This window comes from Solea solea, chromosome 1 (genome assembly GCF_958295425.1).
Source record: "Solea solea chromosome 1, fSolSol10.1, whole genome shotgun sequence".
In the NCBI taxonomy this organism is placed as follows: domain Eukaryota; kingdom Metazoa; phylum Chordata; class Actinopteri; order Pleuronectiformes; family Soleidae; genus Solea; species Solea solea.
In genome coordinates this window covers 28,495,002-28,507,859 of record NC_081134.1, presented here as the reverse complement: position 1 = coordinate 28,507,859, position 12,858 = coordinate 28,495,002, and the positions used below count along the sequence as shown (strand labels likewise).

At 44.6% G+C, this 12,858-nt stretch overlaps 1 protein-coding gene across 2 annotated transcripts in view; it reads left to right on the top strand.

Moving 5' to 3' along the window:
* LOC131464159 (mucin-4-like) overlaps positions 1-11,797 on the top strand; it is a 13,392-nt gene extending 1,595 nt beyond the window's left edge. Inside the window, exons 2-15 of one of the 2 annotated variants that reach the window (XM_058636519.1) lie at positions 85-4,288; positions 5,035-5,176; positions 5,243-5,377; positions 5,807-5,855; positions 6,458-6,594; positions 6,690-6,793; positions 7,077-7,187; positions 7,493-7,753; positions 8,618-8,901; positions 9,118-9,184; positions 9,412-9,525; positions 9,630-9,703; positions 10,154-10,223; positions 10,315-11,797. In XM_058636519.1, coding sequence (XP_058492502.1) covers positions 95-4,288; positions 5,035-5,176; positions 5,243-5,377; positions 5,807-5,855; positions 6,458-6,594; positions 6,690-6,793; positions 7,077-7,187; positions 7,493-7,753; positions 8,618-8,901; positions 9,118-9,184; positions 9,412-9,525; positions 9,630-9,703; positions 10,154-10,223; positions 10,315-10,422 — 5,850 coding nt within the window. In that variant the 5' untranslated portion in view covers positions 85-94 and the 3' untranslated portion in view covers positions 10,423-11,797. Of the gene's footprint in view, positions 4,289-5,034; positions 5,177-5,242; positions 5,378-5,806; positions 5,856-6,457; positions 6,595-6,689; positions 6,794-7,076; positions 7,188-7,492; positions 7,754-8,617; positions 8,902-9,117; positions 9,185-9,411; positions 9,526-9,629; positions 9,704-10,153; positions 10,224-10,314 lie in introns of both variants that reach the window. The other variant, XM_058636510.1, reaches the window with a different exon arrangement.
* Positions 11,798-12,858: the final 1,061 nt, after the last annotated feature.

Here is a 12,858-nt window from a genome sequence, read left to right as displayed (position 1 = left end):
CTTGTTGTGCGTGAGTGAGTGAGTGAGTGAGTGTGTGTGTGAGTGTGGCTGTAGCAGTGTTTTTTCTTTTTATTCCCACTCCAGGCCGGAGAAGATGGGCTGCTGCTTCAGTAAGGAGCTCAACCCCGGCCCACACGCGGAGACCAGCAGTTTGTTACAGCCGGCGCTCCACCACGGGTCGACTGAGGTGACGGAGCAGGTCAGGCAACACGCCGCCACTCTGGCTCAACATGTGTCCCTACGAGAGGAGACTCTGTCCTCGGGGACACTTCAAGAAGACAAGGGACGACGTCCAGGAGTGGAAGTTTGTGTTGACGACCAGAACGTCGCTGTGCCAGGCAAGAGGGAGGAGGAGGAGGAGGCTATTATTATCACAGCCGGCACAGATATGCATTCAAACACGGACACAGAAGCAGGTGTGGTCCACGCGGCCGTGCTCGGCTGCGAACCAGCACCTTACATGGAGGTACTCACCCAGAATCCAGTCACACAGAAGGTGGTTGAGAAAGCCAGGTCGTCCTGTGTCGGTCAGGAACAGCACAGAGCGAGCAGGTGCGGCTCAGCTCTCACCAGGTTTCCTGAACACGTCACAGTGAGGGCGGAGCCAGAGGACGAGCCGACTCAGAGTCAGGGGATGGCGTGGCGGCAGGATTCTCGTGGAGCTGAAGACCACGAGGAGGACGAGGAGATCTACGTGGTCACCACGCTGTGTCAGGGTGTGGAAACGAGGACCCGCAGCTTCTACAGCATATGTTCCATTGACACAGCTGACCTTGAACACGATCCCAGTTACACCCAAACAGCTGGAGCAGAAACAGCTGCTGCAGAAACAGCTCTCTTCCCCTGCAGAGCAGCAGATCTGTCTTTAGGCCCCGGCCAATCAAACGCAGAGGAATCTGGGGTCCACACATACGTCGCACAACCTAAAACCACCAGCTGCTCATGTGACGAAAGACAAGACACTCCTGATCAGTCTCTGACCGTCCTGTCACATGATTCACTCAACTCACCTGGGCTTCCTCCTCCACAGCTGCTTGACCTTGTTCCTCACCCTCACCCTGACCCTGAACGTGCTTCTCACCCTGAGCCTCTTTCTGGACCTGCTTCTCACCCTATTCCTTACCTTGAACCTGTTTCTCATCCTGAACTTGTTCATGACCCTGATTCTGGACCTGTATGTGACCCTGAAGCTGAACTTTTTTCTGACCCTGAACATGACCCGCTGCCCACCTCCAGTCCTCAAACAGAAACTGAGGATCTGAATCACCTGGTGACTGTAGAGGCTGCAGAAGGATCCACAGATGACAGGATGAGTGAAGCGATTGAGGAGGAGCAAAGAGGAGGAGAGGTTCATGTCACAGAGGAGCAGAGTGTGGACTTGGAGGCCCACAAACCTGCAGAGGGACTTTTTATGGACAAAGAGCACAAAGTGGTCAACCTCCAAAGTCCACAAGCCGCTAAAGAGTCTCCTGAACTCATCACATCCTGTCAGAGCCTCAGCTCTTCAGAACTCAAACAGTTGCAGAGACAGCAGAGCGAGGTGGATTCAGCCTCCCTGCAGAGCCGGTCTGTCCCCGTGAACATCTACAGAAGCAGCAGTGATGAAGGTGTTGTCCACAGAGGCACAGCAGACACTGAGGTGTCGTCCATTTCCACCATCTCCACTGTGTCGTCACTGCCCAGTCAAGTGGGTTCCTTCTCCTGCCACACCAACCTCACTCCCACATCAGGTTTACCTGAAACCACGTCAAGTTTACCCGAAACCACATCAAGTTTACCCGAAACCACATCAAGTTTACCCGAAACCACATCAGGTTTACCTGAAACCACATCAGGTTTACCTGAAACCACATCAAGTTTACCCAAAACCACATCAGGTTTACCCGAAACCCGCTCAGGTTTACCCAAGACCACATCAGATTTACCCGAGACCACATCAGGTTTACCCGAAACCACATCGGATTTACCCAAAACCACATCAGGTTTACCCCAAACCACATCAGGTTTGCCTGAGACCACATCTGGTTTGCCTGAGACCACATCAGATTTACCTGAGACCACATCAGATTTACCTGAAACCATATCAGGTTTACCCGAAACCACATCAGATTTACCCGAAACCACATCACATTTACCTGAAACCACATCATATTTACCGGAAACCACATCACATTTACCTGAAACCACATCACATTTACTTGAAACCACATCACATTTACCTGAAACCACACCAGATTTACCTGAAATCAAATCACATTTACTTGAAACCACATCAGATTTACTTGAAACCACATCAGAGAAATGTGATGTTAATTCAAACGATCCCACTTTTGAATTGTGCAGCATTGAGGCACAAAGTCAGGATTCAGAACTCCAGTTTCCTGAATCTGTTCAAGCTAATTCCAGCTTTTATGCAGATGAGAAACAGATCTGTGAAGTGACGTCTGTCCAGGATGTGGTCCTGAGCGCAGGTGATGGGCAGGAAGTTGGAAATCCAAGCTGTGAACTTGTAGAGGAACCTGATGTTTCAGTTTATTTAACTAAAACTGGCCCAGATTTACCTGAAATCACATCACATTTACTTGAAACCACATCAGGTTTACCCGAAACCTGCTCAGGTTTACCCGAGACCACATCAGGTTTACCCGAGACCACATCGGATTTACCCAAAACCACATCAGGTTTACCCAAAACCACATCAGGTTTACCCCAAACCACATCAGGTTTGCCTGAGACCACATCTGATTTACCTGAGACCACATCAGATTTACCTGAGACCACATCAGATTTACCTGAAACCATATCAGATTTACCTGAAACCACATCAGGTTTACCCGAAACCACATCAGGTTCACCCGAAACCACATCACATTTACCCGAAACCACATCATATTTACTGGAAACCACATCACATTTACCGGAAACCACATCACATTTACCTGAAACCACATCAGATTTACTTGAAACCACATCAGATTTACCTGAAACCACATCACATTTACTTGAAACCACATCACATTTACTTGAAACCACACCAGATTTACCTGAAACCACATCACATTTACCTGAAACCACATCACATTTACCTGAAACCACACCAGATTTACCTGAAATCACATCAGATTTACTTGAAACCACATCAGAGAAATGTGATGTTAATTCAAACAATCCCACTTTTGAATTGAGCAGCATTGAGGCACAAAGTCAGGATTCAGAACTCGAGTTTCCTGAATCTGTTCAAGCTAATTCCAGCTTTTATGCAGATGAGAAACAGATCTGTGAAGTGACGTCTGTCCAGGATGTGGTCCTGAGCGCAGGTGATGGGCAGGAAGTTGGAAATCCAAGCTGTGAACTTGTAGAGGAACCTGATGTTTCAGTTTATTTAACTAAAACTGGCCCAGATGTGTTATCAGCTTTAAATCCAAGCTTCAATCTTCAGGATGTTGTTGAGTGTGAGAGTGAAAGTTGTCTCCTTCACTCTCCTTCTGCTGAAAGCAGCTCTCCTGTTGTCACTTCCACCTCGCTTCCTTCTTCTTCATCTCCTTGTGCATCTTTTGAGGAACATGCTTCAGTGCGTAGAAGCAGCAAAATCCAGATTAAAGTAAATCCAGCAGAGTCTGGGTGTTTGGAGGAGGAAGAGGCTTCCCAGGAGATTCAGACTGACCTCATCTCCACGTCACATGAAGAGCAGCTGTCCTTCTGTCCTCCATTGTCCTTTGAACCCACAGAAACATTGAACCCTCATGTCCACCAGTACAGAGCTGCAGAAACATCTTGTGTCTTGTCCACAGAGACACAGAGTGAAGACGCTGAAGTTTGTGACATGTACGTGACTCCGACTGTCTTCACCGGTGAAGGTGAAGGACCTGTGAGATTCGATAGTGAAGAGAACCTCTCCATGATCACGGTGGACCCCGGTCAGATCGATGTCTACGCCTCGCTCCCGTCTTACGAGATCCACTACCAGGGTCACACGGTCGCCGAGGAGGGAGAGGGTGAGGGAGGGATGAGGGAGATGGTGTCGGAGCTGCTGGGAGAAGACGCCGACTTGTCCGTGTGCCGCCTCTACCCTCACCCATGGATCAGTCTGGGCCTGGAGGACGCCTGTGAGGAGTGGGCTCGGGGCGTGGCCGAGGACGACTGCGCACCGGGGCCTGGCGCAGAGCAGATCCCAGCCTCAGTGTCGGAGCTGCAGCCGTCCATGGCTCTGCTCGGAGCGTTTCCCTACAGCACTGTGATGCCGCAGGGCTCGTGTGTGTGGGAGTGGCACACAGACTGTACTCAGTCTGTAAGTGGTCGCTCCAAACATGGCCAGATATTCTTTATTAAGTATTTTGATAATGGATGAATCAGCTGGAGTCTGATTTTTCAGCATCTTAAATGTGAATATTTTCTGGTTTCTTTGTTACACAAAACAAAGAAATCATTCAAACCAAACAGCAACAGTTGTTTGGGCCATGAAATGTCTGAAAATGCTGAAATGTGTTTCTCAAACCTGGAAATGATGTTCTCAAATGTCTTGTTTTAAGATTTCTTTGTTATGTGGAGCAAATTTAAGATGCTGAAATACCAGAAAGCACGTCGTAATTATTTAAAAAACAACACCTGACCATTTATTTAGTAATCGATTAATCATTGCAGTGCTTGAGTAATTTTTGCAAAACACATGCTCTGGCTGGTTTGTCCAAACAGGCTACTGTAAAACATGGCGGCACAAGGTGGCTGCCTCCATAAAGCAAGGCCCTTAGCTAAAACTCTTATTCTAAGGCTGCAGATAACAAATAACTTTTAATAGTCAGTTAATCCTACACTTATACACACACATACCTATTGGTAGTACAGTATATTATGATTTCTGCCCATAAGTCCTGCTTAATTTTACACACTGGTCCTTTAAGTGTGTGTCGTCGTCAACATGGAAGATTTTTAATTCAGGACTGGCTTTTATAAAAATGAATGATATACCAAAGTCAAACAGCTTTGATTGTAGCTTTGTGGGTTGTGAACTTGTGGTTCGTTTCTATTTCGTGTCAGGAACCTGTTGCTGCTCCGAGCCTCAACCCGGACGCCGAGGTCTGGACCAGTCACGACTATAACGTGGACGTCCATGGCTCCGCCTACCCTGAGGCTCAGCGGCCGTGGCTGCAGCTGAGCGACACTGTGACCGACCCCGCAGGTGAGAGACGGACTAAACGGAAACAAACGTCTGTGAGGAAGAGTGCCATTCATGATTTGTTTTCAGGGTTCGTGTCAGAGTTCCGTCTGGAGGACATGGGTCTCGTCGAGGTCGTGGCTGATCCCACGTCAGTGGAGTTTAAGATCCTGAGCGGTGAAGCACCTGTGGTCAACGGAGAGTCCACTCGTCCTCCTGTGACAGGTATCACCCTTGTCTAGTGTGGGCGTTTTAAAGCTTGCTTGTCCAGGACCAACGTTCATGTTCGTCCACACGTCTCCTCATAGACACACTGGGTTCTTTTATACTGCTGAAGGTGGGTTTTTCTGAAGCCAGTTTTTAGAAATCAGAGGAGCCAGTTAACGATAATTAATCCAGTTTTCTACTTTTCCTCCGTCTGATCAAATATAACTGTTAAAACTGTGTTGATGAAAACTTTTTTTTTTCTGTCTTTTACTTGTATATTTTACTGTGAAGCACTTTGGTTCTTTATGTGTAACAGGTGCTATGTAAGTTTAAATTTACTTTACTTTTCAACAAAAAACTAAAAATATTTCATCAAGTTTCTTTAAAACAAAAGTTCTTGATTTGTAAGAATCGGACATTTGCTGACCTTTTGTCTTTTTCTTCCAGATGAAGTCAAAGAAGAGCTGAGGACAGTTTTGGAATCCTGCCTGAACAGGTTACATGTTTTACATGTTTTATACACACACAGAATCAATACACACCCTTCACCAGCAGATGGAGCCTTTTTCTTTGTCTTTTATTGATTTTTATGAGTTGACTTAACTGCAAATTACTGCAAATGTAAAACATGTGAAGTAGGTATATCACAGCTTTAAATTAACATTAACACGTAACACAGGGATAATTTATTATTATTTTCTTTATCGATTCATGTGTAGATTATTTCCTCGATTAGTTGTTTGGTCCATAAACTTTTGATTCATTTAAACTTTATTTTATGCATGTTATTTTAAACATGAATATCAATAAATATGGACGAACCGTTTGTTTGGGGAACCTGTGACCCATCTGGGGAAACACTGCTGTAAAAAGCTACTGCATCAAAGATTGTATTAGAGCTACAACTGACGATGATGAAGATGATGTTCTCAGGTGTCTTGTCTTGATGATGATTTCTTTGTTATGTCGAGCAAAACAAACCAGAAAATATTCACATTTAAGACGTAAAAAAAACAGAAAACACAGTAATCCATTATAAGACTAGTTAAATTTAATCTGACGTGGCTTCTTCTCACCTGATCGTGTATGTGTCCACAGCGAGCAGCTCAGCAGTGACTTGTACCTCAAGTCTCAGATGGACAGTGACCAGTACGTCCCCATCTCAACCATCGCCAGCCTCGACAAGGTCAAGAACCTCTGCACGGACGTGGACGTTCTCTCCGATGTCCTGAAATGTCAGTGTTTCTTTTTTCTCCGCGCCATAAAAAATTGTATTCATGGTTAAAAAAAACAAAACGTTACTGAACGTGATAACTCTGCGTCTCTGCAGTGCTGCCTCTGGTCCAGGTGGCGCCGTGTGGACAGAAGGTCCGGCCCACGCAGGGTCGATGTGTCCTCATCCTCCGTGAAATCCCCGACACCACACCTCGTGAGGCAAGAGTCCACACAGTGCTAATTCCTCCCACACAGCACTAACTCCTCCCACTCGCCATCATTTAAACTCTTCTCCAGCAGCCAGTTCTGTTGTTACAGCAGATTTTAGAAACTGATAAAATCTACATCAGTTTAAGTCGATGATGTCTTAAGAACATGTTCACGTCTTTATCTCACTGTTAAACACAGACTGACATTATATTTGAGAACTTGCGTTTAATGCAGCTGTGAAAGGTCAGCGATGTACACGTGTGTCTGTGTGACCGACGTCTCTGTTGTGCAGGAGGTGGAGTCTCTCTTCCATGGAGACAATCTGCCCAAGTTCGTGAGCTGCGAGTTTGTAAATAACGACAACTGGTTCATCACCTTCAAATCTGAAGCTGACGCACAGCAGGTACAAACCTTTTATTTATTTATTTATTTATTTATGTGTGTATATGTATGTATGTATGTGTGTATATGTATATATGTGTATATATGTATGTATGTATGTATATATATATATATGTGTGTGTGTATATATTTATGTATATATGTATGTGTATATGTGTGTGTGTGTGTGTGTGTGTGTGTATATATATGTATGTATGTATGTATATATATATGTGTATGTGTGTATATATGTATATGTATATATATCACGAATAATGATTAAAAACCAAAATTATTCAGACGGTGATGGTGTGTTTTTGTCCTCAGGTCTTTAAATATCTCAGAGAAGAGGTGCGGGTGTTTCAGGGGAAACCGCTGATGGTCAGGATCAAAGCGAAGACCATGGCGGTTCCTTCGTACTCGCCCAAAAACGGCTACAGGTGCCCCCCGCTGGACCAGTGCAGCAACAACTACGGCCTGTACTACACCATGAACGACTACCAGCAGCCGTACTCCGCCCAAATGACACGGGCTCAGGTGTACGACCTCACCGGTGACGTGTGGATGTCAGGATTCAAACACTCAGAGGTGAGTTGTGAGTTGTGCGAGAACTAAGTTAAAGCTGATATTTAGGTAAATGTCTCCCTTGTTCCTACTGTTTCATGTACGTAGGCTACGCAGGACAAACGTGGAGTCTTCATTACTAGTGCTGTTGTGGACACTGTCCTCGGTCTCTCTCTCTGCCGCTAATGTGAGATTCCGCGTAGAACAATGAGCGAGTAAAATTAAGAAAGAGAGCGAATGAAGACGCGATGCCGTCTCACCAAAGAAAATGATAAAGACCGACTTTGACCAGGATCCCAAACACAATCACTCGTCCACATGCAGAGAAATGAAAGTGGACGCCATCAGGGGCGAAACATCTCTTCAATGACATTAGAGTTGTGTGAATATTATCACTTTAACACCTTTTAAGAAGCAACACTTTATAAATTGAACCACAAAATGAAAATACACAAATTGCAAACAAAGTATCCATTTAATCATGTACATTTATTGTGTTTTATTTGTTTGAAAAATACATTACACTTGCTCCGACTCTTCTGCATTTGGGCTCCAAACTTGTTCTTTGCGCTCCCTGGGTTTTTGTTTGCGGTTCTGACTGTGAGCAGGGCGTCAACACAGGCTTGGAGTTGCTGTCCGTTTGGAACTCGTTCCACCAAGTTTTCCCAGCTGACGGTTACTCCGAGCCCGTGTCTAATTCCAGTTTGTAATTTCTGCGTTTTTGTTTTGCGTTGCTTGCTTCAAGAAAAGTGTTTCTAATTCTAATTCCATCCTCTTACAAGTCGCCCTCCACATCTTAAACTGTGTCAGCACATTCGGTCCTTGAATTGGAGGGACTCGGTCCTGGAAAATCCTTGAACTCGATGGTTACTGCTTCTGTATCCACAGCCTCTGACAGTGAGCAACCTGATGAATGGATTTCCAGGACCATACTTCAAACCCCGGAACCCTCACAGGCCCAGAAGAGGCTCCAGGTGGTCCAGCGCCGCAGACCGCCGTCACATCGTTCACAGCGACTCATCGCCCGCGGCGGAGCAGACGCCACCGGAGCGTCCCTCCACTCCGTCCAGGCCCGGCCGAGGTCGGTCGTGGAGCAACGCGCGCAGTCAGAGCCGAGGAGGGAGGGCGGAGCCTAACAAGCAGCCTGTGAACGGCTCGTCTGAGTGGGCGAGGTAAAGACGCGTCTCACCTGAGGGTGACACGCCTTTAAAAACAACCAGAACACAGAGAGGAGAGTAAAATCTGATATGGAGTTTCATGATTTACGGCAGGACAAAATAAACCGGCAGGGTTTGATTGTGTCTGTGTGTGTGATTATTACACACGCACACACAGACGCACACACATTGATAAAGTATAATAATAAATCCTCACTCTCTGCTCTGAAGGAAAGGAAACGGTCAGAGGAGGAGAAACAACCCAAGGTCACGGGACAAGTCTTCAGAGGACGCTCAGGTAAATAAACAAAGATCATCATTTAAACCTGTTTTACACTTTATACAGTTCTATTCGTCTGTTTGTGATTCTAGATGAATAATCATTCTGTCAGGCTGTGTAATGCTGCCCCCTACAGTTTAAAGTACTTGATTTTCACCACTTCTTCTTCTTCTTCTAATAAATTCTGTGTATTGACTTTGTATATGATGACATCACACTGTGTGCGTGTGTGTGTGTGTGGTCAGTCTCCTCCCCGTCAGCCTTCTCCTCCTCTCGAGCTCGGGCTGACCAGTTTCCCTCCTCTTTGTGCCACAAATGCTGCCATAGCAACCGAACTCACAGTGAACGACAGCAGCGAGGTAACCAACACACACACGCACACACACACACACACACACACACACACACACACACACTGCTCTAACGACTCACCTGTCTTTCATCATCATCATCATCATCACAGGGTCCAGTGAAGAGCAGCAGCTCCTGTCAATCATCGTCCACACCTTCACAGGAAGCACAGAGCGACTCACCGCTGTAAGTGTCGTTCACCAAACACCACCAGGGGGCGATGTCAGTAAACATTTTCCTGAGGAGTTTCAGCTCCTCACATTATGTTCACATTCAGAGGAGAACGAACAGCAGAGTGAGTCGTTTCACCTCGCTGTTGTCTCATCTGTCTTTGAATGTCACGTCTTCAGCTTCTCTCTGTCTTCTGTCATATTTTCCCATGTTGTCACAGCGCCACCTCTGGTCAGAGCTGTGTGTTCTGTCATGTTTTTCATTTTTACCGCCTGTGTGAACAGATAAGTGATATAAAAAAAACTTTTTCAGTGTCTAGACTGAATCTGAGCAGTGTGTGGACAAAGTGGAGGCTGAGTAGTTATAATTCTCTCTTTCAAAAAACATGATCTTTTAAAAGTCATGGAGACACGTGAGCGACACGCACACATGCCACACGGCCTAATGTCCTGCTCGTCTCCATAGGAACGTGGAGGAGTGTTCAGAGACGACCAGCGAGGCCAAAGCCTCTCAGCAAACACACCATCCAGTCACAGTAAGAGAACGTTCACACACACATGCACACGCACTCAAATCAGAAGTTTTAAATCCCTCTGTCGCTTCTGTCGTCTTCTCTGATTGGACAGGAAGTCAAAAAGCTAAGCTACGCTCAAATCTGCCAGAAAGCACCAGCGTCGTCCAGTGACCCGGCCCCCCCTGCTGACCACGCCTCCTCAGAGGCGGGGTCGACATAACCAGCCCGAGCCACACCTCCGGTCCCAGCTCTGTTACCACGGTGACCAGAAAAGATGGGGATTTGTGTTGTTTTGATTTGTTGTAAAAATTGTAGATTGTAGGTATGAGTGTGAAATTCCGCCCATGCTGAGCACCGAGAGGGCGGGGCTGTTACCGCCCACTGCCATCTGACATTTTGGGTTGGCGTGGATTCTGAGGTGTGTTGACTTTTTTTTTAAATGGAAGCAGGAAAGGAGCGTGTTTGTCTGTCTGTGGTTAAGTTATTTCAGGGCTAGGTTCCATTTAGTTTTTGTCTGGTTTTGCTGACGAACACCGACGCTTCTTTCTTTCTTTGTTTCCTCACCTGTTTGTGTGTGTGTGTGTGTTTTGGTTGTTTTAATTTCCACACGTTTGTGTCATGGTTTGGTCCACGGGGCGCTGTGGGCGTTTTTTCCTCGTTAAATGTGACTCAGTTTGTTTGATTTCAGATCACACCTTTGTATCTGTGTCAGGAATTCAAATTTAAATTAAAAAAAGAAAAAAGAGAGTATGTTGAGTTTGACAAAAGCACTGAATACCAAGCCTTTATTTGTGCATGATTTTTTTCATTTTTATTTATTTATTTCCTTTTAGAATTTCAAAGTGATAGATCAGGTTTTGTGTGTTAGACACTGAAAACATGGCTGCCTAAACAAATATACACCAGTAATGACACATTCACGTCTTTATAATCCACTCACTCTCCCACACTAAAGTCCATAGAGAAAATCAGTGATTTTAGCTCACAGGGACACAGGAGCTGCTGGTCTACCGCTGCCTCGTGTGGTCACTTTGTGTCACTGTGGTAAATCTGAAAGCTGTATTTCAAACACAGAATTTTACAGAATAAGACATTTAAATTTAGTGATGGAGGCAGCAGTGTATCAACGACTCCTGTGTGCTGTGATGTTAAATCACTGATTTTCTCTATGGGCTTTGGTGTGGGAGAGTGAGTGTTTTACAAACTTAAATTTCCAGTCAGAAAACTCAGTCTAATGTTGATAAAAAATGACAAACATATTCTGAGATCTGAGACGAGGAAAAGATGCCGTATGTTTCTGTGACGTCAGCACTTTGAAAAACCTGAAGTGTTTCTTTTTATTTACGTTGGCTAGAAGTGCTTTTTTGTGTGGTTAAAGCTTTAGTCTCACCCTGTTTGTCGTGGACGTAAAAGAACTTGAATTGATCGATTGATTTATTGACTGTGTTGAGTAACCAATGTTCTTCTGTTTAACAAGATTTTTAAATGTGGAAGCTGTTGCCATGGAGACGCAGCAGCGGCAGTTCAGGCACGTGTTTCTTTGTACAGATGTACATAATATTGAGAGATTATTAAATAAGTGCCTTTGAAGTTGATGATGTTGTGTGTGTGTGTGTTTCTCCTCACACACAGAGCAGAATCAGTTTGGCTGCAGTTCCTCCTCTGACCAGCAGGTGGCGGTGGAGCGATACTGTAGCAGTCATGAGTCCATTACGTGGCCTCTGCACTTGTTTACACTGAGGATGATTTGATTCTCGGAGGCTAATGAATGGGCCGAATAAAACTAATGAAATCCAGTTTATTATCACGAAGACAAATGAAGCCTCGCACGTTTGTCTCTGCCACATTAGACCATTTCACTCACCACTTCATTAAAGGCTCCTTGACCTTCAGTTAAGCTTCCATAAAGAATCACCCTCGTTAAGAAGCTGCAGGTCATCAGCCTTTAACATGAACATAATTCTAATTTGTTAGTTACAAAACTAATCTACGACTACACCGAACAAAGCCATGCATGTCCGGGTGTGGACTGACCCACATTTCTAGTTTAAACAACAGTTGTAATAGTAGTTTATTTTCATTTTAGAAAAACTCAAAAAGACTGTCAAAGAAACCAAAAGATTTTCATTTAAGCATCTGAAATCACTGAAATATTCAAACGATAGTTTTGGAATTCATTTTCATTGTTGGCTGACGATACATGAATCAATACATTTTAACAGCCATACATTCAAATTAGTTATATTAATAACTCTGGTTTATCAGTGCGCGTAAAAATAACCACAATTAATTCATTGACAGAATTTTTTCTTCACTTTAACATGAAAAACAAAATCATCATCCATGTCTTTTATTTTACCTGGTCTACTGTCACTTTTCTCTGGGTGTAGTTTTCATACACGCCCCCATAGATTTGTACCACACCTTCATATTTCTGCATGTAAAAGTTCATGAATAAATAAACAACATTCAGCATTAATGTGCAGCAACTTTTGGATAACATATTCTCTGCACCAGCACCACCGTCCATTCAGGTAAGTCTATTTCATTTTCACATTTTCTTGGAAAACCACAAAAATTCTCTCAGAAAATCAAAAATTGGGCTGATCATTAAATGCATGACTTGTTTATTTTCTTGTTGAAGACAGAAAAACAA